Below are 27,466 nucleotides of genomic sequence, written 5' to 3' on the forward strand. Positions count from 1 at the left end.
TTTTATTTGAGGGTATTTTCATACCTGTTTATAAATGAAAGCATTTGAAGAAGTGAAAAGTATTTGGACAAATTCACCTATAGAGTATTAAACTAGTCAAAAGTTCAGTATTTGGTCCTATATTCCTAGCACGCAATGACTAGATCAAGTGTGTGACTCTACAAACTTGCTGGATGCATTTGCAGTTTGTTTCGGTTGTGTTATGTTTCGCCCAATAGGAACTAAATGGTGAATGATGACTGGAGTCATTTCCTTTCTAAGTGAGTAGATATGATATTTCTGGACACATAAATTAATCCTGATAGTGCCATGATTCCGAAAAATCATCAATGAATCACGAATAATGAGGATTGAGAAAGTTACAGAGGCTACAACAAAAGATGCTAACCTCTCACCATTACCAATAACGGGAGATGAACATTGTTTGGGGGGGGGGATATTTTTGTCCCTCTGTAACTTCCTCACTTTTTATCATCCATAATCATGGTAGAATCCACACTAATGTAGACGTGTTGAGAAACATCTATTCTTATTCTCAACATTCTATTCTTACTTACAATCAAAGTGACATAAATGACACAATACATTATTCATTCTATTCCTATTGGGCAAAACATAATCTGAAACAACCAAAACAAGCTGTAAATGCATCCAACAATTTTGTAGAGTCACAAGTTTGATGTAGTCACTGGGTGTGTCTGAGCAGTAAGTCTAACGAAGACGACTGGACCAAATGCGGCGAGTGAAGTCGGGAGAGGTGCATCTGTGATAGCCGAAAGTCAGACACTGTAGTGGTTTTCCGACGGCATGGCTCAGATCAACATGGCAGTGTCAACATAGCTGCTACTGTTTATAAAACTTTTCTATACCCCCATATCACACACTCAAACTGAAAATATAACGTGTGTACAATTAATTGATACGATTTCAAATATACATTTAATTTGTAAACCCTGTAGCTTTAGAATCACGGCAAAGTTGGTTCCTGTTTCAGTAACTTCTTTGGCCACGTTCGCGTGGGTCAAACCGAAACACCCTAACGACTAACCAAATAGAGCCTCCCACAATGCAGGTGATGGCTGCATGGTGCAGTTGGTGAAAAGCGACTTGAAGGCGACTTCATCAAAAACTACATTACAAAAATCTTGTGATTAAAGGTCAAGTTCAAGCAGTCGACATGTGATACAATTTTTATACCCATAATGCAACACACTTTGAAAGACAGTGACCAACGAGGGTCACCGCCTTGACAAAAGTGATCCGCTCGAACGCAACCATTGTGAGCCAGGAAAATAGGACCACATACTTTAACAGTACTTTAGCACACTAGAAGTGACTTTGTCCAAATACTTATGACTTCTTCCAATTGGGGGACTAAGTACATAGTGCTTTAATTTCTAAATAGTAAAATAGATGTGTATGAAAATACACAAAAATAAAAGGTGACATTCTGTACTGTCGCCTCGTATGGAACATTTGATCTCAAATCCAAAATGGTAGAGTATAGAGCCACATTTCACTGTCCAAAAACATACGGAGGGGAGGGCATGTCACAACCTCTCAAGCATTTGGATTACACAAGACGAAGGTCATAGCAGAAGATACTTACTGCTATAGTAACCACTGTTCTATCGGCGAAGGCAGTCATCACCACCTTCTGTAGGATGCTTTCCTGTGGGCACAATACAAACCAAACACAAAGTCAGAAGAAGAATAGGAAACGCTTACAACATGATAGACTTACATCCATGATTCTTACGCACAGAGCTCACTGTACTTACAAAAAAGGTCAAATAGTTTGTGCCTTCACTATTTCATTACAACATGTTTTATATTACGTCACGTGTTAAACACAAGTAATAGCAGCGAGTCACATGATTACTAGAGTCAAGAGTTAGAGGCTCAAAATTCAGTGTAATGATTCCCTAGTTTACATTATCAACAGCAGAATTTCCACCTAAGCCTTTATGTCAACCCAAAACATCACTCCTCTTCACTCTAATGCTGTCCGATCCCTCTGCTGCGCTATTATCTCCCATTTAAGATATGCTCCATTTCCCCAGGGTTACCGCTGCGCTACTGTGAGCCAGTGTAGGCCCGTCACTGTGACAGGCAATTTAAGTGTGTGTGCGTGAATGTGCTCGTGTACGTGTGTGTGTGTGTGTGTGTGCAGCCAGCGTGCTGCAGTGAAAGGAACCTATTTAGGAAACCCCATTTCCTCCCTCCCACTGATTCCCCTTGGGTTCTCTTATACTCCTACCCCCTTTAAATGCATACCTCTATTCTCCCCGTTCATCTTTTCAATCAATTACTTTATCCTCTCGTTTTCACTCAACATATCCCCTCCTCCCCGTTTGCCGTTCACCCACCCTCAGCCTCCTCCACACTCGCACTCTCTCCTCTCCCCTTCTCCCCTCCCAACTCACCCTCTGCCTTCCCATTCCACCTTATCTCGTCGTTTTACCATTCTGCCACACACACACGTCTCACCGTGGCCATGTCTATAGAGGCTGTGGCTTCGTCCATGATGAGGATGCTAGACTTCCTGACGAAGGCTCTGGCCAGACAGAAGAGCTGTCTCTGGCCCTGGCTGAAGTTCTCCCCTCCCTCTGTCACTGTGGCGTCTGCAACACAACAAATATTATCGCCATAATACTGGACTTACTGCACGATACATATCTTTAGCCTGAGAGAACATTTGTATTACAATGACATTACATGACCTACAAAAACATCACATGAATATTGGTAGACTTGTGCTTGACCCCATGAAAATGGATTTGTCAACTCAGTCAAATGAATTGACCTTTTATCTGGCTGGTCAATGATAAATATCAAATCAAACATTTAGCAACATTCAGTCTCTACATCTCTCTGTCACTGTCCAGTGTACATAGCCACCACACACACACTCTGATATTTCTTAATCTCTTGTTTCCTTCTTTCTTGGGATCACTTGTGTATTAGTATTGTAATGTTAGACATTTACTGCTGGAAGTAGGAACACAAGCATTTCGCTTCACCTGCTTTAACATCTGCTAATCTGGCTACGTGACAAATCCACTTTGATTTGACACACTTTCTCCGTCGTAACTTGGGTACATCATGTGCGATAATTTCCTGCAGCCATTAGTCAGCGAGAGCAGAAAGAGAGAGAGAGAGTCTAAAGTTTGAAGCTAGCTGCCCTAACATCTTACAGCCACGATACAGAATGTACTCTAGGCTGGAGCTAGCTGCCCTAACATCTTACAGCCACGATATAGAATGTACTCTAGGCTAGAGCTAGCTGCCCTAACATCTTACAGCCACGATACAGAATGTACTCTAGGCTAGAGCTAGCTGCCCTAACATCTTACAGCCACGATACAGAATGTACTCTAGGCTAGAGCTAGCTGCCCTAACATCTTACAGCCACGATACAGAATGTACTCTAGGCTAGAGCTAGCTGCCCTAACATCTTACAGCCACGATACAGAATGTACTCTAGGCTAGAGCTAGCTGCCCTAACATCTTACAGCCACGATACAGAATGCACTCTAGGCTAGAGCTAGCTGCCCTAACATCTTACAGCCACGATACAGAATGTACTCTAGGCTAGAGCTAGCTGACACATCCAACTGATCAGACAATGGGTGAGAGGACGCGCGATTGGTCAAGGCACCACTGCTCTCAAACCACCTTCATCTATCTTAACCAACCAGCAGGGTTGATCTGGGGTCAACTCAGAGCGGTTGCTGCACTGCTATACTGCTTTCCAAATCATACAGTATATAATGTTGTTGAGACCGATACATCTACATCTCATTAAGCTCCAGCTCTCAGCTCATATCTCTGAACGAGCTACGGTAGAACTTCAGAGCACGCACACACACACACACACACTTACCCAGTCCTCCTGGTAGGGTCTTGACTACAGGTTTTAGCTGAGCGATGTCCAGAGCCTCCCACAGCATGTCATCAGTAGCCTTCATCTCTGGGTCCAGGTTAAACCTGATGATCACACACACACACTGACAGAGTCATACACTCAACAACAACAAAAAGGTTCTTGAGGGGTTCTTTGTCAGAGGTGAGGGTGATGTGTAAGCCTTTTTTGGGGCATATCAGGAAGGGGGTTTTAACTGCTGTGATGGTTGTGAAGAACCATCCTGTTCTTTCCCTCTCTACCACGATTTCCTATATTCCATGAAATGCTACACTTAAAAAGTTACTGCAGTTTTACGCCACACTACAGGCAACTGGTTGCAGTGAAAGTACGGTAAACAACAACCAGTTACTGAATGTTGTGTATTTGGGGCTGCAGGTAGCCTAGTGGTTAGAGCGTTGGACTAGTAACCGAACTGTCGTTCTGCCCCTGAACAAGGCAGGTGTTCCTGGGCCGTCATTGAAAATAGGATTTTGTTCTTAACTGACTTGCCTAGTTAAATAAAGGTCAAATTAAAACATTTGTGCCAACTGTCAGTGGAAGTGTTGTACCAGTTTAAGTGGTTGACATTTTAACAATGTCAGTTCTGCAATTATTGTAAGAGCATGTGACAATAAAGAGCTGCACTGTGAAGAGGTTACTGTGCATTACATCACCGTAACTTAATGGCAGTTAGTTGCATGGAAGTAGCTGCAAATTTTGCATAAACTAACTGATAACCAGCTATTTGAATATCCAGTAACTGCTAGTAACTTAGTTACAACTAGCTGCCAGTACCATCCTGTACTTTCACAGAACTTTTCTGATTACGAGCTAGCTTAACATTAGTTGACAACTACTAAGCTTTTTTTGTGGTGCACACACTTGGGACCCAGCCTCACCTGGCCTCAATATCTTGGTTGACAGCAAACAGACTTTTCTGTCACACCATCAGGTCAGTGAGCATGACATAACTGCACATTAAATTGCTGTGAAATTTACAATAACTACTTGCAGCCAGCTGACAGTAAATTATTGCAAAATAAACTTCCTCGTGACCAACTGCCATTAAGTTACTGGAAAATTAACAGTGCAGCTCTTGATTGTCACACACTCTTACAAAGATTGTAGAACTGGGAGTGGACAAATGAACCGTCATCAACATAATGATAAAACAACTTAAACTGGTACAACACTTCCACTAATGGTTGGTACAAATACAATATATTTTAGACCATGCCCCCAAATATGCTAATTGGGCGGCATGCCCCCACCTACATTTCAAAGTGCAGTAATGATTTAATGCCTTTTTTTTGTTACAGCCTGAATAAAATAGATACATTTTGTCCCTGGCCTACACACAACACTGTCAAAGTGGAATTGAAATGAAAAGCTGAAATTTCAGGAGTTAAAATGCACATAACAAGTCACATAATAAGTTGCATGTACTCTCTTTGTGTGGAATAATAGTGTTTAACATGACTTTTTGAATGAAAACCTGTACCCCACACATACAATTATCTGTTAGGTCCCTCTGTCGAATTTCAAACACAGATTTAACCACAAAGACCAGGGAGGTTTTCCAATGCTTCGTAAAGAAGAGCACCTATTGGTTTAATGGGTAAAAAAAAAGCAGACATTGAATATCCCTTTGAGCATGGTGAAGTTATTAATTACACTTTGGATGGTGTATCAATACACCCAGTCACTACAAAGATGCAGGCGTCTCTCCTAACTCAGTTGCTGTAGAGGAAGGAAACCGTTTAGGTATTTCACCATGAGGCCAATGGTGACTTTAAAACAGTTACAGAGTTTAATGGCTGTGATAGGAGAAAACTGAAGATGGATCAACAACATTGTAGTTACTCCACAAGGAAGCCTGTACAGAATACAAAATATTCCAAAACATGCATTCTGTTTGTAAAAAGGCACTAATGTAATACTGCAAAATATTTGGCAAAGCAATTCACTTTTTGTCCTGAATACAAAGTGTTATGTTTGGGGCAAATCCAATGCAACACATTACTGAGTACCACGCTATATATTTTCAAGCATAGTTAAGGACTGGGGAGTTTTTCAGGATAAAAAATAAACTGAATGCACAGGCACAGGCAAAATCCTAGAGAAGAGGCTGATTCAGTCTGCTCTCCACCAGACACTGGGAGATTCACCTTTCAGCAGGACAATAACCTAAAACACAAAGCCAAATCTACACTCTAGTTGCTTATCAAGAAGAAAGTGAATGTTCCTGAGTGGACAAGTTACAGTTTTGACTTAAATCTACTTGAAAATCTATGGCAAGACCTGAAAATGGTTGTCTAGCAATGATCAACAACCAATTTGAAAAAGTTGGAAGTTGGAATCCAGGTGTGGAAAGCTCTTAGACACTTACCCAGAAAAACTCATAGCTGTAATCGCTGCCAAAGGTGCTTCTACAAAGTATTGACTCAGGGGCGTGAATACTTATGTAAATGAGATATTTCTGTATTTCATTTTCAATACATTTGCAAAAATAGGTTTTCACTTTGTCATTATGTGGTATTGTGTGTAGACAGGTGAGACAAATAAAATAATTGAATCCATTTTGATTTCAGGCTGTAACACAACAAAATGGGGAATAAGTCAAGGGGTATGAATACTTTCTGAAGGCACTGTAAGTACCTAACAGTGTGTGCCGTAAGTGTATCTGAAGTATTTTATAACTGTAGAACCTGTCATTGGTTCTACCTGGAACCGGAGGAACTCAAGTGTTTTGGCAAGTGTCTCATTCCACTCATTCCAGTGTCTGTGGGTATTTGCTCCTCCCTTGCACTTGATTGATGCATTATGGTCACTAATTAGTAAGGAACTCCCCACACCTGGTAGTCTAGGTCTTAATTGAAAGGAAAAAACTAAAACCTGCAGATCCTTGGCTCTCCATGGAATGAGATTGACACCCCTGCCCTACAGGGACAAAATGAAGAACCTTTTTTGGTACAAACTAGCACCTTGTATTTTGAGAGAGTACTACTCGTCCAATCTCATAGCAGGACTTGATACAGTATAACCTATAGGTATACTTCAAATCACACTCATGTACAGTGTCAAACGAGTATGCATTATTTACTGTACATGCCTCACAAGGATGTTTTTCTCGTTTAATCCCATTCATCAAAAAATCGTATTATTTTCTGTTGTCTGATTGTGTAATTTTGGGCTTCTCCTGAATTAGCTTGATAGGGAGACAGTACTGCAGCACCCAACCCTAAATGATTCACTTCCTGTTTAGCTTGGTGCAAGACTTTTGAGCGGTCCAAAAATAAATCACTACAGTTGAGTTTTTCCGAGAGGCATCCTGCTATCAGACACTTCCTAAGATAACTGTGATTGAAGTTTCAACAGTTGTCCAATTGACCCAGATACAAGTGAGAGTAGCTTCCATCTCTCATTTCCTCTCCTAAAACAACTCACACTAGGCAGTGTTTTTCCGGGAGCACAGCACAAGGTGGTTTAAAATCTCAATACTTTTGGCTCAACTACCTATGTTTGTCTCAAGGTTCTTCACTCTTGGGGATGCAGGCTTTTGTTCCCGCCCAGCCATAAAACACCTGAATCAGCTAATCAAGGTTTTGATTGGTTGAATCATGTGTAATGGTGCTAGCCACACTGAAGACAATGTGGCCCTCCAGAACCAAGAGCAAAGACCTCTGATCTAGATGGAACCGTAGTGGGAGGATTCTCTTACCGGATGGTTCCGCTGAATAAGATGGGGTCCTGGAGGATGATGGAGAATCGAGACCTCAGGGTCTGCAGAGGCAGCTTGGCGATGTCAATGTCATCAATGATGATACGCCCTGTTGGGAGAGTTGATCAGCTATGTTGGATTGACCCAGTCAAGCACAGGAGCTTATCGGGAACTTTAGTTTTAGTGTCGTAACAGTAGGCAGTGTTTACCCTCGAACATGTCGACCATGCGAAAGAAGGCCAGTGAGAAAGAAGACTTCCCACTTCCTGTCCTGCCACAGATCCCCACCTGGAAACCACAGGAAGTCTGTTTCATCTTCATCACCGCTACACAAGTCTACAGTCTAAATTCTCGACTCCCTTCCTTCCATTTTTCTCTATGATACCTTCTGCCCAGGGCTGATGTGGGCGTTGACTTGTTTGAGGACAGGTTTCAGGGTGGTGTCGTAACGCACACTCAGGTTCTCAATCTGAATCTCCCCCTGCTGTGGCCAGCCATCTGGCACCTGAGATGCGGCTAGAGGGAGAGAGGGGGAGAGATAGGAGAGACAGTCAGAGAGAGGGAGAGACAGGTGAGCGCCAGGAAAAGCAGAAGAGAGAGCTGTTCTGTGGCGACTAGGTACGGTGAGGTTGGGATGTCCCATGTTCCACAGGAGTAAGCCTTTACTCCAGAACTTGAGCATGCCTGGAATATACTGTAGGCAGTGGTAAAAATTGAACCAGAGCTACCCAGTTTGGGCTGAAGCTTGGGTTAGGTTTAGACTTAAGGGTTCAGGTCAGTGCATGATTAGGGTTAGGGTTGAACCGAGATGTGGATCGGAAACTAGTGTTAGCGTAAGGGTTGGGGCTGGACCTAAGAGGTGGTACGGTACTCACTGAGCAGTCCTTCGTAGTTCTCAGGCTCAGTCTGCAGCAGACCATTGATTCTCTTGACTGAACCCAGCTGAACCTCCATGTCTGCCAGGTTACGAACCATCCAGTTCAGGTAGTTAGACACCTGGGACACAGAGACACAGTCCGATCAGACAACCTCATTATGGACCTGCAGAGAGACAGGTACTGTAACGAAGGTGGAGACATGAGTTTCACTAAATTAGGGGCTTGACCTCAGTCCTTTCATCAAGAAATATGTGACTATATTAGAGGTTAGACCTTAGACACACACACAAAAACCAGAACGGTCCTCACCATGAGTGCGTAGGTGAGTCCCAGTCCTACCAGGCCAGTGGAGAGGTGGTTATACAGAGAGTTAGTGATGGAGGCCACAGCTGCTATCAGAACCACACAGGCACCTATGTACTCCTACAGTATAGAGCAACAGCATAATAGTGACCATACAGACCCATATGTATCCTAGTGTACAGAGCAACAGCATAATAGTGACCATACAGACCCATATGTATCCTAGTGTACAGAGCAACAGCATAATAGTGAACATACAGACCCATATGTATCCTAGTGTACAGAGCAACAGCATAATAGTGAACATACAGACCCCGATGTATCCTAGTGTACAGAGCAACAGCATAATAGTGACCATACAGACCCATATGTATCCTAGTGTACAGAGCAACAGCATAATAGTGAACATACAGACCCATATGTATCCTAGTGTACAGAGCAACAGCATAATAGTGAACATACAGACCCCGATGTATCCTAGTGTACAGAGCAACAGCATAATAGTGAACACACACACTTATATACTCCACGGAGAGAAAACAAACCGTTAACACACAGGTAACCATTTAGTGCCATAGAAATAGAAAAAATACTCTGTATCAAATCCATATCATCCTGTCATATTCAAAATTCCCATAGAGGAAACAGTCACCCAATAAAAGGTGAGAAAACATGGAAGAACTTGATCAGCACGGGCCATACAAGTCAAGTAGAGTAAACTCTAGTTTAGAGTAGAGCTCATTACCATGCGGACCTCTAGCCAACGATTGGCTGCTGTGAGAAAGAGGGAGGCGATGTTGTTGGCATCAGTGAACTCCAGTAACCTCTGTCTGAACTTGGGCTCATACCTGGGAGGAGAGAACCACTGAGTAACATGTGTAAGTGGCGAAACACACAAACTCCTAGCCGTTGCTGTCAAAATGGATGAGTTTAAAAAAAATCTTTACTTGAAGGCCCGGATGGTGGTGAGGCCCTCCACTGTCTCTGAGAAGTGGGACAGGAGAGGGAGCTGGGTACTATCCTCCAACTGCTGGAGGTCCCTGACCAGGGAAAGGAAGAAAGCAGGAGATGGAGAGGGAGATACAAGACAAATAAAGAGACAAAGGGGGGAGATACTGAATACACAGCAGCAAAACAAGTGACAAAATCCCAAACCAAGCGCTCACCTAGAAGCGACCCGGAAGTACTTCTGTATGAAGTAGCAGGCGATGGCCAGAGGCACCAGAGCAATGAGGAACACAGGGGTCACGTAGGAGATGACCCCCAGGGCCGACACACACAGCAGGGTGGAGCGACTCAGACACTCCAGGGTGGCAGGGATGTGCTGGGGACACAACCACCAATGAAACATTACATTGCTACCATCTACCAGGAAAAGCAAGCAAAGGGTTCAAAGGCTGAAGCTACTTCCACAGCCATGAAGACAAATAGGAATTTGAAAGTTCCAAGGCAGTATGGTGGTGGCTATTGCCACTGTTAACACACAGAGAAAGGTGGTGCTGAAATACCTGGTCTATGGTGTTGGTGTCAGAGGAGAACCTGTTGAGGATGCTGCCCAGAGGAGTGGTCTCAAACAGCCTGGAGGAGACAACCACATACTGTAGATACACCTTATACAGCATGGTTCATATTTACAGCAGATTATTATACCTGAAACGTACAGTTATAGTCGGAAGTTTACATACACTTAGGTTGGAGTCATTAAAACTCGTTTTTCAACCACTCCACACATTTCTTGTTAACAAACTATAGTCTTGGCAAGTCGGTTAGGACATCTACTTTGTGCATGACACAAGTAATTTTTCCAACAATTGTTTACAGACAGGTTATTTCACTTATAATTCACTGTATCACAATTCCAGTGGGTCAGAAGTTTACATACACTAAGTTGACTGTGCCTTTAAACAGCTTGGAAAATTCCAGAAAATTATGTCATGGCTTTAGAAGCTTCTGAAAGGCTAATTGACATAATTTGAGGCAATTGGAGATGTACCTGTGGATGTATTTCAAGGCCTGCCTTCAAATTCAGTGCCTCTTTGCTTGACATCATGGGAAACTCCGAAAAAAATTGTAGACCTACACAGGTCTGGTTCATCCTTGGGAGCAATTTCCAAACGCCTGAAGGTACCACATTCATCTGTACAAACAATAGTACGCAAGTATAAACACCATGGGACCACGCAGCCGTCATACTGCTCAGGAAGGAGACGCGTTCTGTCTCATAGAGATGAACATACTTTGGTGCAAAAAGTGCAAATCAATCCCAGAACAACAGCAAAGGACCTTGTGAAGATGCTGGAGGAAACAGGTACAAAAGTATCTATATCCACAGTAAAACAAGTCCTATATCGACATAATCTGAAAGGCTGCTCAGCAAGGAAGAAGCACTGCTTCAAAACCACCATAAAAAAGCCAGACTACGGTTTGCAACTGCACATGGGGACAAAGATCGTACTTTTTGTCCTCTGGTCTGATGAAACAAAAATAGAACTGTTTGGACATAATGACCATCGTTATGTTTGGAGGAAAAAGGAGGAGGCTTGCAAGCCGAAGAACACCATCCCAACCGTGAATCATGGGGGTGGCAGCATCATGTTGTGGGGGTGCTTTGCTGCAGGAGGGACTGGTGCACTTCATAAAATAGATGGCATCATGAGGCAGGAAAATTAGGTGGATATATTGAAGCAACATCTCAAGACATCAGTCAGGAAGTTAAAGCTTGGTCGCAAATGGTCCCAAGCATACTTCCAAAGTTGTGGCTAAATGGCTTAAGGACAACAAAGTCAAGGTATTGGAGTGGCCATCACAAAGTCCTGACCTCAATCCTATAGAAAATTTGTGGGCAGAACTGAAAAAGCGTGTGCGAGCAAGGAGGCCTACAAACCTGACTCAGTTACATCAGCTCTGTCAGGAGGAATGGGCCAAAATTCACCCAACTTATTGTGGGAACCTTGTGGAAGGCTACCCAAAACATTTGACCCAAGTTGAACAATTTAAAGGCAATGCTGCCAAATACTAATTGAGTATGTAAACTTCTGACCCACTGGGAATGTGATGAAAGAATAAAAGCTGAAATAAATCATTGTCTCTACTAACAGGGAATTTTTACTAGGATTAAATGTCAGGAATTGTGAAAAAAGGAGTTTAAATGTATTTGACTAAGGTGTATGTAAACTTCCGACTTCAACTGTATGTTTTAAAGCTCATCTGTACCACCTTGAGTAGAAAAAGCTGATGACACATCAGCAATGTTTCTGTTACAAATTCTATTCCTCTCAGGATTTTGAGGAATTGAATTTTAAAGCAAGAAGACAATGGAAGTAACTTTTCTTCTTGGCCACCACATCTAAAACGGTTTGGTACAGAGTAGTGTTGGGTCGTTCGCGAACGAGTGGCTCTTTTTGAACGGATCTTCTTGGTGAACGTCGGGAACCCGAATTGCATCGGTAAAAGAGCCGTTCATTTGGCTCCCAAATTTGCATACTGCTACCACTGCTTTTTGAGCTCAAAACAATGTTTTTCTGCAGACAAGGTAGAAAATAATTATCTACAAAGAGGGTGAATCCTGATTGCAGAAACAATCAGTAGAGGGGGAGAGCGTGTCAATCTGGTCCACGCTGATTCTTTCAGTGCCAAAAAATATATATCTATCTAATAATTTGGCCAGGTACACATTTATTTGAACATGATCTGACATAATGGTAACCTAATTTTTGGGCTTCACATTGGACATGAGCTTTTTTTTAATGGTTCTAGGTTGATTTCTTTGTGATTTTGAACGAAGAGCCGTTTGGGAGCCAAATGAGCTGGCTCCCCGAAACAGACTTAGAATGCCCATCACTAGTACAAAAGCCCAACCACAGAGTCATTAGTTATCGGTGATCTGACACTGCGCTGGCGTTGCCGTGGTTTCAGTGTGTGGCAGGCAGATGGGCCTCTGGGTAATGGGGCGGAACACAGTGTTTACGGTGTCTCACCAAGCAACCCAAAATGACCGATCATCACACACACCAACGCATTATACACAGGCACACACACACTCACAACTTGCCCTCCCTAGAGTAGTAATAGGTACCATAAAATGCACGTGATGCATCAAACCTACACATGAACGCACACACCTTTACCTCATAGGGGCCAGTATGATCTTGCTGAGCAGGCTGTGGTGTAGTTCTTTGGCCACTCTCAGGCCTGTCCACTCTACGGCCACAGAGGTGACCAGACACAGAACGATGCCCAGACAGCACAACACACTGAACACCGACAGGTACCACGAGTGGCTGAACCCACACTCCTACAGGGGGTACACAGGGAGAAGAGGGTGGGTTAGAGAGCTGTGTGTGTGTGTGTGTGTGTGTGACTAGACATCAGGATATATGATACACAGTAGCAGCACTGTATATGATGATTGTACGTGCGTGCGTGTAGAGTCAGTTTAAATGTGTGTGCATGTTATGTGTGTGTAAGCAAATTATGAAGTGTGTGTGTATGTAGTTTGAGCTTCATCACACTCTGGGGTCATTAGAGAACACGTCACAAACCAAAATAACATCACACCCCTTCTCTCACGGACACTCTCTCTCTCACACACACAGAAAAATACTATAGTTTAATATAGAATACTACAGTACTTACTATAGAAGTCTATAGTAAATTGTAGAATACTGTAGAATACTACACTACACACTCTAGTATCCCTCAATCATTGGTAGTACTTACTATAGAATGTTGTAGTACACTGTAAAAAAATACTATAGTAAATACTAAAGTATTATCCGAGAAAAAAACCATTTACTACAGTTACGTCCACAAAAACACTACAGTCCGTAAAAACACTACATTTAAAAAAATTGTTTATGGAAAATGTACTCTTTTAGTATTTCTTCAGGAGGTTTCCTCAAGGAGAAAGCCTCCACTTCTATGTCAAAGATAATAAAACAAAAACACCATAGTAAATACTACAGAAATGTGTGCAAAAACAATACAGTAAATACTATAGTATAAACTACAGTTATTTTACTACAGTATGTATACTATAGATAACTGTAAATACTACAGTAAATACTACATTATTCATTGTAGTGTCTTTGCTGACTTAATACTACAGTGAATACTACAGTGAAGTCAGCCAAAGCACTACAGTGAATACTATAGTATGTATACCATAGTATACTGTAGTATCTTTTCATGTGGTCACACACACAAATACATACCAACACCTAGTTCCCTCTCAGAGTAACCCTGAGCTCTACCATCTGTACCATGAACTCTAGTGATGAGGAATAGTGACTAATGAGGCAAGAATTAGCTGACTACGTTGGCAAATGAATGAAAGTCACCAAAGCTGAACCGGCTAAATTTGGACATGGGTGAAACAACTGCTGACACTATATGTGGGCCCCCACACCACCCCTACCCCTCGCTCCCTCTCTTTCTTTTCTCTCCATCTCTCTCCCTCTATTTGTCTGCCTGTCTCTATGTCACTCTCCATCTGTGCCCTGTCTTCTTTCCCTTCCTCTCGCCTCCTCCACGCTAATCCAGGGCAGTGATATTAAAAGATAAAGGCTAAATTAACCCCTGAGGTAATCTATATAGCGATTTAACACAATCAAACATTCAGAGCCAAACCCCCTCTAGCCAAGGATAATAAAGTGACTGGGGAAATGAAAGGGATATGTCTTACAAGTCAAATAATTAATTTATGTTTCCTTCAGATGAATTAATCAGTCAGACAATCACTGTAAGGGCCTGACAAAATGAATGGGCTTCTAATTCAAGGTCAAAGAAAATTTAAGGGTTCTGTGCGTTGGAGATTTCTTATGTCCTCCCCAAAGTGTGAAAGACGGAGGGGGAAAACACTGAAGCTAATGAACACAGAAACACCTTTGATAATCAGACATTTGGGATGTAACCCATATGGGTGTGTGTGTGTGCAATTGTGTATGAGTGTGTGTGTGACGGGGAACAGCTGTGTTTGAGCCCCAGAGGGAGATGCAGCAGTGATTGTCATGCATACTGTCAGTCTTTCTGTTGCCAGATTGAGGTTTGTTCGGTGCAGTGGGCACGAGGTAGCCCTCACAGCTGCAGTGTGCATTGGGTCTCTGTTAGATAGCGTGACAAAGGTTTGGAGTGTCCCCACATGTCTGTGGCTAAATTGGCTCTGGTTAGAATCACTAAAGCAATAGGGCATTGTGTGTGTGTGTGTGTGTGTGTGTGTGTGTGTGTGTGTGTGTGTGTGTGTGTGTGTGTGTGTGTGTGTGTGTGTGTGTGTGTGTGTGTGTGTGTGTGTGTGCGCTCACGTACGGTGTGTGAGAGAGGGAGCGAGACTATGATTAGGCTAAAGTGTAAAAGTACGCGAAAGTGCAGACATGTCTATTTGTATGTGTGTGTGTGTGTGTTTGTACGTGTGTGGGCGTAACTATCTACTGTATCAGCTGCTGTCCCCTGCCACCCTCTGGATGACTGTATGAAATGTGACCTGGCATTAAGCAGAGGACACACAGTCTATTAATAAGAGGCTGGGTTTAGTAGCGCCAGGATAACCCGCACACCTGCCACGGCCCTAATGTGTGAATGACACCGCTTACCCTCTCCTGTAATTATATATGCATGCTTGTGTGTGCGTATACTCAATTCCTAATAACGGTAATGACATTACACCACTCTAATTACATTACAATAGCAATGCCATTTGTAAAAAGGCTATCTAAGTGTCCAAATATGATTGTTATATTATGAATACACAATGAGGTTGGGGAGACATTGCCATGATGAGAATATCAATCCTACCTTTGTGAGGGTAACATTTATTGGAACCTAGAAACGCTTCCGGTTATAATTCACAATCAACAGAGACCATGCAACAAAAAAATATATATATATATACACACACAAGGGTCAACTCAGATAGTCTGTGTAGAATTTTTTTATAGCTATTTAGTTAGCCATTTAGCAGACTTATGGCTTGGGTATATAAGCTGTTCATTAGCCTGTTGGTGTCAGACTTGATGCAGTGGTACCGTTTGCCGTGAGGAAGCAGAGAGAACCATCTATGGCTTAGGTGGCTGGAGTCGTTAATGATTTTTCCTTGCCTTCCTTTCACACCGCCTGATATAGATGTCCTGGATGGCAGGGAGCTTGGCCCCAGTGATGTACTGGGCTGTCCGCACCAACCTCTGTAGCGCCATGCGATCGAGGGCGGTGCTGTTGCCATATCAAGCAGAGCTGCAGCCAGTCAAGATGCTCTCGATGGTACAGCTGTGGAACTTTTTGAGGATTTGAGGGCCCATTCCAAACCTTTCCAACCTCCTGAGGGGGAAGAGGCTCTGTCGCACCTTCTTCACGAATGTGGGCATGTGGAGCATCTGAAGTCCTTAGTGATTTGGAGTAACTTGGAGCTCTTGACCTGCTCCACTGCAGCCCGGTCGACGTGGATGGGGGCGTGCTCGCCCCTCCATTTCCTGTAGTCCACGATCAGCTCCTTGGACTAAAGTTGAGGGAGAGGTTGTTGTCCCGGCACCACCCTGCCAGGTAACTGACCACCTCCCTGTAGACTGTCTCATCGTTGCCGGTGATCAGGCCTACCACCGTCGTGTCGTCGGCAAACTTGATGATTGTGTTGAAGTCGTGCAAGCCCAAGCAGTCGTGGGTGACCAGGGAGTACAGAATGGGACTAAGCACACACCCCTGTAGAGTACCTTCTTCCATATGTTTGGAGAGTTTCCCACAAGCCTTTTGGCGAACACCAAACGTGTTTGCTGATTTCTTTCTTTAAGCAATGTTTTTTTTCTGGCCACTCTTCCGTGAAGCCCAGCTCTGTGGAGTGTACGGCTTAAAGTGGTCCTATGGACAGATATTCCAATCTCCGCTGTGGAACTTTGCAGCTCCTTCAGGGTTATCTTTGGTCTCTTTGTTGCCTCTCTGATTAATGCCCTGCTTGCCTGGTCTGTGAGTTTTGGTGGGTGGGCCTCTCTTGGCAGGTTTGTTATGGTGCTATATTCTTTACATTTTTTAATAATGGATTTAATGGTGCTCTGTGGGATGTTCAAAGTTTCTGATATTTTTTTTATAACCCAACCCTGATCTGTACTTCTCCACAACTTTGTCTCTGACCTGTTTGGAGAGCTCTTTGGTCTTCATGTTGCCACTTGCTTGGTGGTGCCCCTTGCTTAATGGTGTTGCAGAGGGGGCCTTTCAGAACAGCTGTATATATACTGAGATCATGTGACAGATAATGTGAAACTTAGATTGCACACAGGTGGACGTTATTTAACTAATTATGTGACCTGAAGGTAATTGGTTGCACCAGATCTTATTTAGGGGCTTCATAGCAAAGGGGGTGAATACATACGCACGCACCACAAGTAATTTTAATTTCACTTCACCAATTTGGACTATTTTGTGTATGTCCATTACATGAAATCCAAATAAAAATCTATTTAAAATTACAGGTTGTAATGCAACAAACTAGGAAAAACGCCAAGGGTGGTGAATACTTTTGCAAGGCACTGTAAACTAACATTTCACCAGGTCCTTTAAAGTGAATACTACACTGTAAGGTAAAAAGTGTACTGTAGATTAAAGCGTAACCAGTGTTTTAAAAACACATTGCCATTTGGTTTAGTAGGACCAAATTGAAGCCTGTCACCTGACCTGAGCGACGGTGCAGTTCCTCCCGGTGGCTTCCATCTTGGCATTGATGACACGGGAGGTCCAGTGGGCCAGCCAGTAGTCGATGGCAACCATGAGGGAGTGTTTAAAGAGCTGTGATAGGAGGAGCAGCAGCAGGAGGAGGAGCCCTGCAGAGGACAGGTAGACCCCACAGGAGTGCCAGGGGATGGTGGTGCGGTGACGCATGGCCTGGGACATATTGTCATCCTCGTCACTGTCCACAGACTCTTCTGGAAGAACAGAGAGCTGCATGAGCGAGGGATAGACTGTGTGAGGGTGGGGGGGCTGTGTGTGTCCCCCCCCACTATATATACGCCCCTTCCATCTCGCCTCTCTCTGCTTCTCCCCTCCTCCTCTCTCCCCCTATATCCCGGTCTCTCTTCTTCTTCTCCATGTCCTTCTCTCTCTCTAATGGATACAATATGACAGGAGTATCTGTGTGGCAAGTGAGGAGCAGGAGGACAGGAAGTGAAATGGGACTCAGGAGAGGAAGGCTCTGTTTCAGCTACTGACTGAAAGACTGGAAGGCAGAGTGATAGGCCATTTCACAGAAGCTCAGGTGGCAAGAGAGGGGGAAACAGAGAGAGAAAAGAGAGGGGGAAGAGAAAAGAGAGGGGGAAGAGAAGGGGAAGAGAAAAGACAGGGGGAAGAGAAGGGGAAGAGAAAAGACAGGGGGAAAAGAAGGGGAAGAGTAAAGACAGGGGGAAGAGAAGGGGAAGAGAAAAGACAGGGGGAAGAGAAAAAGACAGGGGGAAGAGAAGGGGAAGAGAAAAGACAGGGGGAAGAGAAGGGGAAGAGAAAAAGACAGGGGGAAGAGAAGGGGAAGAGAAAAGACAGGGGGAAGAGAAAAGACACGGGGAAGAGAAAAGACACGGGGAAGAGAAGAGGAAGAGAAAAGACAGGGGGAAGAGAAGGGGAAGAGAAAAGACAGGGGGAAGAGAAGGGGAAGAGAAAAAGACAGGGGGAAGAGAAAAGAGAGGGGGAAGAGAAGGGGAAGAGAAAAGACACGGGGAAGAGAAGAGGAAGAGAAAAGACTGGGGGAAGAGAAGGGGAAGAGAAAAGACAGGGGGAAGAGAAGGGGAAGAGAAAAGAAGGGGGAAAGAAGGGGAAGAGAAAAGACAGGGGGAAGAGAAGGGGAAGAGAAAAGACAGGGGGAAGAGAAGGGGAAGAGAAAAGAAGGGGAAGAGAAAAGAGAGGGGGAAGAGAAGGGGAAGAGAAAAGACAGAAATATAGCTACAGCTAGAGACAGAGCAGGGTCATGGCTAGAAGGGATCCAGCTTTTGTAAAATTAACGTCAAAAGTAATTTTTTTTGTGGTTGCTGCATTTTAGCTAACCCTAACCCTTTTTCTAACCTTAACCAAATCTTCCTAACCTGCTACGAAAAGTCAAATCTGACATTAATTTGACAAAAGCTGGATCCCTTCTAGCCATGACCACACGACCAACTGGTCGTTCAGTCCTGTATCGATACATCGTTTGTTTCCTAATGGGAAACATAATTTGTTTTATGTTGGGTTAGATCGAGCACGTAGAGCAGGGGCAGTAGACAGGACACATTGACCATGGGGAGCGGAGCAGTGCTGACAACTTCCCACCTATTCCCCTTATCTAAACATACATGACATCATGCAGGCAAGCCTCAGTGCTGATGACTGAATGGGCGTGTCTACGGGATAGGCCGGAGGGAGAGATCAGGAAAGAAAGAGCGAAGGATGGAGGGAAAGAGAGAGGGAGAAAACAAGAGAATGGAAACGGCACGAAACGGAGCATGGGTAGAGTCTGCGAGCTACAAGCCTACACGGGAGCCACACGGGAAGTAGTACGGAGCGCAGTTGCAACACGATGACACAGACTGGTCGCGACTGGGAACCACTCAGTAAAACCATGCGGACGGCCCAAACCTGCCACGTCTAAAAGAGCAGCGGCACTCTGTGCTGGGGTTGTCTCAGTCCACACCGGGGTGCCACCAGAACACAGGAGACAACACAGAACACAGAATAAAGAGCACAGTACCACTACCGTGACACTGTCACCACAGCACATAAGATGCATTTGCCCTTAGATAGATCCTGATCTTGAGTCAGTTTTGTGGATAAAGGTAATGATTTGGGGATGGGGGGGGGGGCGCTGATCCTAGATCTGTGCCTAAGGGCAACGTCTATCCGGACATCACAGCGGAGAGACACACACAGGGTTTGTCCCAATACTCTGAACCAGTGTGGGACTCTGGTCCTAGAGAGCAGCAGTGTGCTGGTTCTCGTTTCCCTCTGGTACTTTATTCTATTAATGGCATTGATTCTTCACCTGGTTTGTCAGGCCTAAAACCAGTTGTTGGTTGATGGGAAAGGATGAAAACCAGCAGAAAATGTAGCCCCCCTCCAAGGACCAGATTCCCCCCTTTTCCTTTTCAACAGATCTTAAAAGACGTGGAAGTCTCTGGCCCAGGACTTGACTAGTCCACGTCTTTTACAGATCAGTGTTGACAAAGAAAGTGAAAAGAAAGTGAAAAGTTTGAGCTGAGGTAGTTTACTGGAACATCGCCACAGACAGACCCCACAGGATCACACACACCATTAGTTCCACTTTAGGTTCAGAAACGGATACTCTGCAGAGGCATCCCATTTTAGAAACACTTATTTTTTTAACACCTAGTAAATTTAGCTCCTGTCATTTTGTAGTCTCCACAAACAAAGCATACTGAAGTAACTATGCCCATGCTAACCCCCCTAGTTCCCATTAGCGAGTGATTGACAGCCGGTGTCCTTCAATCCCATTGGGAAGTTTGTGAACTTTGACCTCTCACCTTTGTCCTCCTCCTCAATCTTGGCGGCCTCTTTGGAGTACATGGCCCTCCGCAGGTTCTTACGCTCCAACACCGTCATACTCTCAGGCACTGTCTCCTGGAGAACGCACACGGACACACATCAGAGTTTCAGCTGAGGTAGTTTGCTGAAATAGATTTGACCAGATGAATTTAAAACAGAGCAGGAAAAAAGGAGCCCAAAAGAGCAAGCCCCGTACAAACGTCTCAATTCCTCATCAGTTGTGTGACCCTGTGACGAAGTCGGACGTTACGTTGTGCACATAAAAAGTTCACACAACTGTAGCAGATTAAATTATGGAATATAATGTTTAACTATGGCAGGTTATGAAATATTACTGAAAAAGCAGGGCCCTCTGACAAATAAACATTAACACTTTCACACAATAGGGAATACAGTGCATTTGGAAAGTGTTCAGACCCCTTCCCTTTTTCCACATTTTGTTATATTATAGCCTTATTCTAAAATTCTCATCAATCGTCACACAATACCCCATTATGACAAAGCAAAAACTGTTGTTTTTTGGGGGGAAATGTTGCTAATTTATTACAAATAAAAAAACAGAAATAGCTTATTTACATAAATATTCAGACCCTTTGCTATGAGACTCGAAATTGAGCTCAGGTGCATCCTGTTTCCATTGATCATCCTTCAGATGTTTCTACAACTTGATTGGAGTCCACCTGTAGTATAAGGCTGTAACGTAACAAAAAGTCAAGGGGTCTGAATACTTACCGAATGCACTGTATCTGTATATGGTTGCGTTTACACAGGCAGCTACATTTTGGGGTGCGTTCAGTTCGCTCCAACGTTCACTACATTGCGTGACTGTTTGTACTGAATGACACGTTTCCCTAACACAGTGCTCACGGTTCTTTAACAGCCGTTGAGGTATGTTTGCTACCGTTTGGTGGGTGTGGCAAGGTGAGGCCTGATCAATATGGGTGTAAACATTTGAAATCACAAAAACTCCTGCAGCACACCATACAAAATCATCACACCGTTCTTCAACTGGTTGTTTAATTCAACATTACACACCGTTATTTCGTACTGAACGCAGGAGCCCTGATCTTTTTTCACTTATTAGTCTTTTGACCAATCAGATCAGCTATTTTGACTAATAACTGGGCAAAAGATCAGAATTGGGCTGCCTGTGTAAACTCAGGCCTATGAGAGGTGAGGATGTGTCATCATCACACCCCTTTTGACCCTTTCTGTTATGGCCATCTGGAGACACGCGGTCCGATAGAGTACCTTCTCAAACTCTCCGTCCTGCCGGTGCATCAGGGTCTTCCACTGTTCAAACAGCTCCGGTTCAGAGTTCTGGATGTCTTTCAGAGTCCCCTCGGTTTGAGTGGTCCCGTTCTTCATCGCTATGATCTGATCACGGAGGGAGAGAGTGACTGAATTAGTGACCGTCTGGATGTGAATGAAGAACGCTGCTTGTGGAACACAATACACACACATGCGTGCCTGCACACTCTACTCTCACCCAGTCGGCGTGGGGTAGGTACTGTAGTTTGTGAGTGACCAGCACCACAGTCCTCTTCTCTTCTCTCAGCAGTTTGAGGATGCCCTCCTGCATCAGGTGGTCACTCAGGTGGATGTCCAGCGCTGAAAACGGGTCATCCTGACACACACAAAGGGACAGGCCAAAGAGAGGGACATGATTCCATGGGCTACAATGAAAGACAATGTATTGTAGCTTCATCTCAATGTTTCCAATGCAAAATAAATGAATACAGAGACGAGGTGAAAAGTGATTTGCAAAGGAGGGGAAAATATTGGTTACTTTACTATTATCAGTTCTATGTGATTCAACAGGATTCTTTTTGATGAAGCTCAGGTCACCGTGTAGACCTAAGTTAGTGTAGACAGGTTCTCTCACCAGGAAGACCACGTTGGCCTGTTGGTACAGGGCTCTAGCCACACCTATACGCTGGCGCTGCCCTCCAGATAGAACTATACCCTGTGGAGAGAGAGGGAGGAGGGACAGAATGAATGGAGGTACGTGGAGCGTACAGTATCAGCGTTATCAGACCACATTACAGTGTATGTGTGTGTGTGTGCTGTGTGTGTGTGCGTGATTAAGTGTCAGGAGCTCTCCCCAAAGGTAGACTGATGTATCTGCCCTCTTCTTCCTTTGCTGCCACTAAGACTCGCTGTAGTGGAATAATCTACTATCCACTTCTGTCTCTGCATAATAGGGTCATGCCTATTCTATAGAAGTGGTAGTGGACATCAATTAACACACACATCACCCAGAACTAGAATCTTGCGTATGTTCACGTAGTCTATTCATGAGAGGTTACACAAAGAGCAACATTACAGAAATAAACACCGCAATATTATTAAAACACACACACCTTTGTGACAGAAACACAACCAAGACCTGCTTACGTAACAGAATGATGCCTGAACAAAACAAACATGACAGTGTACTGGGCGAGCTCTGGCGAAGCTTGCTTCCTGTACATACAGTATAAACATCAAACAGACAGGTGGTGCCAGGAGTCTCTATAGCCAAAGTCTGTCTCTAACCTGAATACATAAAGATGATATAAAAGGTTATACTTGATTACTACTATTATAATGTGGTCCCCTTGATTGCCATTTAGTAAGTGAGAATGACAAGAGACAGGTACGAGTGGTCCCGAGTGACAGAAACAGTGACAGAGACAGTGACGGTGTGGGTCACTGACCCTCTCTCCGATCTCCGTCTGGTCTCCCTGTGGCAGGATGTCGATATCCGGCTGCAGGGAACACGCCTCAATGACAGCCTTGTACCTTGGACAACACAGAAACAGATAATCAGATGACAACCGTGACATTATAACAAATACCCTGAAATGTCAACGGGCTGGGGAACGCTGAACAGATTCCTAGTGATTTGTACCGTCAGAGTAACGATATCATGGTACACTGTAAAAAAAAGTTTTACCATTGTTTTTACGGTAATTTACAGGCAGCCCGTTGGTACAGTATGTTAATGGTACAGTATGTTACCATAACCAGTTTTATGGTACCAATACTGTTACTGTAATCCATTTACAGTATCCAATACTCTCACTGTTACCTATGTACCGTCAGACAGCAACAGTATATTATTCTAAGGTTGTATTCAGGATAAACATCTCCACAGAGATGCGGCTCAACTGAAGAACATTTTAAGAGGATCAAGTTAAACAGTGAATGTCTAAATGGGTCTAACGCATGTAGATCTACGTGCGTGCACGTTCGCGGGCGGAGTGTTTCGTTGCGTTCCACCCAGAGAGGAAGTCCGTCTTGTATAGTGTATATCCACTAGGGGGCTTGGGGAGTCAGAGACGCTTAACCAAGCAAGAGGAGCCAAGGCATTCTTTTTTGACTCTAGCTAGCGAGGACGTTTGAACTTCCGGATCCGGCGTTCTACGCTCGTTTACAAGCGCGAGCTACGCGTCAGGCTAGTCTGGCGTTCTGTTTTACAACACTACTTTTTTTAGCCACAGAAGCAAACATGTCTCTTATTTGTATTGCAGGAGCTTGGACTGCTACTACCTCTCATGAGAAGGGGGGGGGCTGAGAAAAATGGAGAATACACGTCTCTTGTCCAACCTAATGCGAAGCATTGACGAGGAAAGACATGTTCAATACTTTCAGAATGCGCGTTGTCCAGATTTGTGGCAGCACACAGCAAAGTATCGCTGTGAGATATAACTTATCAGCCTGGAATCATGACAGTCTGAGCCATCGTCACGGAAGTGTGCCAGGCTATCTGGCAAGTCCTGAAGGTGGATTTTGTTGCTTATCCCTCCGTGGCACAATGGGCAGAACTCGCCAGAGATTTTGGGGATCGTTGGAATTATCCGTTTTGTGCAGGAGCTGTCGACGTAAAATATGTTCGGATCCGAGGTCCGGCAAACTTGGGCAGCGTATACTATAACTACAAGGGCTTTTTCTCAATGTTCCTAATGGCAGCCTGTGATGCAAGGTACCAACTATATCCAGGTAAGATACACTAAATACATGTGACTATATACACACGTGTGAAAATTATACCAATATAGATGTTGTAATGATATAAAATGTCACCTTTCCAACAAGTCAGTTCATCAAATTTCTGCCCTGCTAGAGCTGCCCCGGTCAACTGTCAGTGCTGTTATTGTGAACTGGAAGTGGTAGGCCATACAAGTTCACAGAACGGGAGTGGCGAGTGTGTAGCAACACTCACTACCGAGTTCCAAACTGCCTCTGGGAGCAACTTCAGCACAAGAAGTGTCTGTCGGGAGCTTCATGAAATGGCTTTGCATGGCCAAGCAGCTGCACAAAAGCCTAAGATTACCGTGCGCAATGCCAAGAGCCGGCTGGAGTGGTGTAAAGCTCGCCGCCATTGGACTCTGGAGTGATGAATCATGCTTCTGGCAGTCCAACGGATGAATCAGGGTTTGGCGGATGCCAGGAGAACGCTACCTGCCCCAATGCATAGTGCCAACTGTGAAGTTTGGCGGAGGAGGAATAATGGTCTGGGGCTGTTTTTCATGGTTCAGGCTTGAAGGGAAATCTTAATTCTACAGCATACAATGTCAATTCTGTGATTCCAACTTTGTGGCAACAGTTTGTGAACTGCCCTTTCCTGTTTCTGCATGACAATGCCCCAGTGCACAAAGCAAGGTCCATATATAAATGGTTTGTCGAGATCGGTGTGTAAGTACTTGACTGGCCTGCACAGACCCCTGAAGTCAACGACATCAAACACCTTTGGGATGAATTGGAACGCAGACTGTGAGCCAGGCCTAATCGCCCAACACAGTGTACGACCTCACTAATGCTCTTGTAGCTAAATGGAAGCAAGTCCCCGCAGCAATGTTCCAACATCTAATGGAAAGCCTTCCCAGAAGAGTAGAGGCTGTTATAGCAGCAAAGGGGGGACAAACTCCATATTAATGTCCATGATTTTGGAATGAGATGTTTGATGAGCAGATGTCCACATACTTTTGGTCATGTAGTGTAAGTTCTCTTTTTCTGGTTGATGACGGTTTGTGTCATGTTGTAAGCTACACACTTGGGTTTTGCTCTTTTTCTTATTCACACTTTACAAATCACAATAAATATACTGAGCAAAAATAGAAACGCAATATGTAAAGTGTTGGTCATGTTTCATGAGCTGAAATAAAAGATCCCAGAAATGTTCCATTCGCACAAAATGCTAATTTCTCTCAAATTCTGTGCACAAATTTGTTTACATCACTGTTAGTGAGCATTTCTCCTTTGCCATGATAATCCATCCACCTGACAGGAGTGGCATATCAAGAAGCTGATTAAACAGCATGATCTTTACACAGGTGCACCTAAAAGGCCTCTCTAAACTGTGCAGTTCTCACACAACACAATCAAATTGTATTTGTCACATGCGCCGGATACAACAGGTGTAAACCTTACAGTGAAATGCTTACTTACAAGCCCTTAACCAACAATGCAGTTAAGAATATACCTAAAAAAAGTAGGAGATAAGAATAACAAATAATTAAAGAGCAGCAGTAAATAACAATAGCGGTGCTATATACAAGGGGTACCGGTACAGAGTCAATGTGCGGGGACACCAGGTTACCAGGTGCCACAGATGTCTCAGATACCACAGATGCCTCACGTTTTGAAGGAGTCTGCAATTGGCATGCTGACTGCATGAATGTCCACCAGAGCGGTTGCCTAGAGAACTGAATGTTCATTTCTCTACCATAAGTCACCTCCAATGTCGTTTTAGAGAATTTGGCAGTAAATCCAACCGGCCTCACAACCGCAGACCACATGTAACCACGCCAGCCCCGGACCACCACATCCGGCTTCTTCACCTGCGGGATCGTCTGAGACCAGCCACCTGTGCAGCTGATGAAACTGAGGAGTAATTGTTTGTATTAAAGCCCTTTTGTGGCGAAAAAACTAAATTCTGATTGGCTAAGCCTGTCTCCCCAGTGGGTGGGCCTATGCCCTTCCAGGCCCACCCATGGCTACGCCCCTGCCTAGTCATCCATAGGATTAGGTCTGTGTTTATACCAGAAGGGATACTGGACTTACGTTGCAAAACTCACTCAATACTGCCCCTTTTATTACAAGGAGCTGCCCCTTTTGTGACGACATTGCAACACTGCGCTACGCTCCATCGACCCCGTTTGCGTATTGTCTGTCGACCCCTTAAGAAGACTTGAATTACATAAAGGGATGAATGAAGCCTGTCTGGCCCTGGGGCTTTATTAAAGAGAGATGGAAAGAGCGAGAGAGAGAGGGTGGAGAGGGAATGAGAGGACAGATTAAAAAAAAGATTTAAAAAAAGAAAAGCCTGAAGAGGAGAATAAAACAGACAGGCTATAGGAAGGGAGAAATAGAGCAGCATCTGGGGTAGTTACAGTAAAACTTCACAATGAATGCATCCAGGACTATAACATACAAGTTTGGTTAAGTAGGTTCGCCATCCTCAAGTCAGCGGCTAGTAGGGTCCTGGACGAAGACAACGTCTGGACTGGGGAACGAAAATGGCCGGTCTAGTTGAGACCGGACCCAACCCCTCCCCAGCACCATCACACTGGGGAACAACAGAGGTTCCGTCCACTACTACAACATGCCCAAACTGTGCAGGAACTGTGGCCAACTGGGCCATCTGGCTACAGCCTGCAAAGCCATCATCTGCAAGATCTGTAAAGACAGACTGTGTATCCATACGCCCCTACAACCTGTGCAGGAAAGAGCGACACTTCTTCAAAACCTGCCCCAGTTCCTAAGCCAGCAGGGCAAGGGCTAACGCCACCAACCCCAACCACACTAACCCAAATCCCAACCCCCCACCCCCAGACAACAACGAAGACACAGAACCAGACCCCAGACCTTTCCACAGGCACCGCCCAATCCACCATCCAAGATGTCCCAGAAACAGCCCCCCCGCTCCAAACCCCTGGTCAAAGGGATGCCAGTTTCGAAAGTTGCCATACAACCGGAAGAACCCCTCGCCTCACAACTCCTTGTCTTAGATGATGATGACCCAAACTGGACCATTTTTTTTAACCAAACGTAAAAGACCAGACAAACAACAGACCAGACAAACAACAGACCAGACAAACAAGAAACCAGACAAACAAGAGACCAACAAGAGACCAGACAAACAGCAGACCAACAACAGACCAGACAAACAAGAGA

At 44.3% G+C, this 27,466-nt stretch overlaps 1 protein-coding gene across 4 annotated transcripts in view; it reads right to left on the bottom strand.

Moving 5' to 3' along the window:
- Nucleotides 1-27,466, bottom strand: part of LOC139530269 (ATP-binding cassette sub-family C member 8-like) — a 129,112-nt gene that overhangs the window by 1,523 nt on the left and 100,123 nt on the right. For 3 of the 4 annotated variants that reach the window (XM_071326515.1, XM_071326516.1, XM_071326517.1), the window contains exons 21-39: nucleotides 23,005-23,089; nucleotides 22,191-22,271; nucleotides 21,795-21,932; nucleotides 21,557-21,682; nucleotides 20,284-20,380; nucleotides 17,462-17,709; nucleotides 12,937-13,103; nucleotides 10,318-10,387; nucleotides 9,976-10,133; nucleotides 9,757-9,849; nucleotides 9,555-9,657; nucleotides 8,816-8,929; nucleotides 8,504-8,624; nucleotides 8,014-8,144; nucleotides 7,838-7,916; nucleotides 7,629-7,737; nucleotides 3,887-3,990; nucleotides 2,491-2,624; nucleotides 1,610-1,672 (exon numbers count right to left, since the gene is read on the bottom strand). In XM_071326515.1, the coding sequence (XP_071182616.1) occupies nucleotides 1,610-1,672; nucleotides 2,491-2,624; nucleotides 3,887-3,990; nucleotides 7,629-7,737; nucleotides 7,838-7,916; nucleotides 8,014-8,144; nucleotides 8,504-8,624; nucleotides 8,816-8,929; nucleotides 9,555-9,657; nucleotides 9,757-9,849; nucleotides 9,976-10,133; nucleotides 10,318-10,387; nucleotides 12,937-13,103; nucleotides 17,462-17,709; nucleotides 20,284-20,380; nucleotides 21,557-21,682; nucleotides 21,795-21,932; nucleotides 22,191-22,271; nucleotides 23,005-23,089 (2,221 nt within the window). Of the gene's footprint in view, nucleotides 1-1,609; nucleotides 1,673-2,490; nucleotides 2,625-3,886; nucleotides 3,991-7,628; nucleotides 7,738-7,837; nucleotides 7,917-8,013; nucleotides 8,145-8,503; nucleotides 8,625-8,815; nucleotides 8,930-9,554; nucleotides 9,658-9,756; nucleotides 9,850-9,975; nucleotides 10,134-10,317; nucleotides 10,388-12,936; nucleotides 13,104-17,461; nucleotides 17,710-20,283; nucleotides 20,381-21,556; nucleotides 21,683-21,794; nucleotides 21,933-22,190; nucleotides 22,272-23,004; nucleotides 23,090-27,466 lie in introns of those variants that run through there. The other variant, XR_011665994.1, reaches the window with a different exon arrangement.

The sequence above is a fragment of the Salvelinus alpinus genome, chromosome 9, assembly GCF_045679555.1.
Source record: "Salvelinus alpinus chromosome 9, SLU_Salpinus.1, whole genome shotgun sequence".
Taxonomy (NCBI): domain Eukaryota; kingdom Metazoa; phylum Chordata; class Actinopteri; order Salmoniformes; family Salmonidae; genus Salvelinus; species Salvelinus alpinus.